Here is an 891-nt window from a genome sequence, read left to right as displayed (position 1 = left end):
CCGCCACAACAACGCATGCATCAGCACCGCGCACAAGGCGTTGGAGGAGACGCGGCGCGCGCTCGAGGAGGAGCGGCGCGCGCTGCCGCTGGGCCTGGCGGCGCTCATCACGGGCGCGGCGGCGGAGATGAGGCGCCTCGACGCCAGCAGGGCCCGCTTCGACGCCGAGCGCGCAGAGGCCGAGCGCTTGGCCGCTGCCCAGGCTCAGCGGCTGCAGCGGGCGACGGCAGCGGCGGACGCAGCGGAGGCGCGCGAAAGGTCCCTCGTGGCGCTCGCGCACGATTTGGCCAAAAAGGAGACGGCGCGGGTGGACCGAGACGTCGTGGAGGGCGCGCGCCTTGAGGAGGAGCGGCTGCTGCGCCCGGCCACGGCCGGGGTCGACGCGGAGGAGGTGCGCCCGCGGGCGGCGCTGGCGGAGGAGTGGGAGCGCCTGCGGCGGCTGCGAGCCTTGGCTGACGACGAGGCGGGGCGGCTGCGGCGGCTGCGGGACGAGGTGTCCCGGGGCTCCACAAGAAAGCGACTGCGCAGGGGCGATTAGGCGTGCGGCCCACATGTGCAGCACCTCCAGGGGTCACGGCGCTGTTTCTGTGATGTAGAGATGTAGGGGCCACTGTGAGCTCTGACTGTGCCAAGGTAACCCTGACTCACCGACCTTGCCGCCCGCCAGAAGCCAGCGGGATGCAATCTCAGGGCTGCATATGTGGGCTGAGTGGTGCCAGGCAGCAGATGGCAGCAACGAGAGTGAACAGCGGTGCCCTGTGCTCCGGTGCAGCTGCAATAGCCAATACAAAGTGTGGATACAGTATATAACCACCTGCCGTTGAGCTGGAAACCGCAATTCAACCGCCGACAGCCAGCACCATGCTGTTGCAACCTTCACGCTTGTGGCCG

At 69.0% G+C, this 891-nt stretch overlaps 1 protein-coding gene across 1 annotated transcript in view; it reads left to right on the top strand.

The window, feature by feature from the left end:
- MNEG_11812 (Ankyrin-3) overlaps positions 1-538 on the top strand; it is a gene marked incomplete at both ends in the record, with an annotated part of 1951 nt that extends 1413 nt beyond the window's left edge. The window contains one exon of the mRNA XM_014039715.1: positions 38-538. Coding sequence (XP_013895169.1) covers positions 38-538 — 501 coding nt within the window. The remainder of the gene's footprint in view (positions 1-37) is intronic.
- Positions 539-891: the final 353 nt, after the last annotated feature.

The sequence above is a fragment of the Monoraphidium neglectum genome (assembly GCF_000611645.1).
Source record: "Monoraphidium neglectum strain SAG 48.87 unplaced genomic scaffold scaffold02919, whole genome shotgun sequence".
In the NCBI taxonomy this organism is placed as follows: Eukaryota; Viridiplantae; Chlorophyta; class Chlorophyceae; order Sphaeropleales; family Selenastraceae; genus Monoraphidium; species Monoraphidium neglectum.
This window is presented reverse-complemented; position numbering and strand designations above follow the sequence as displayed.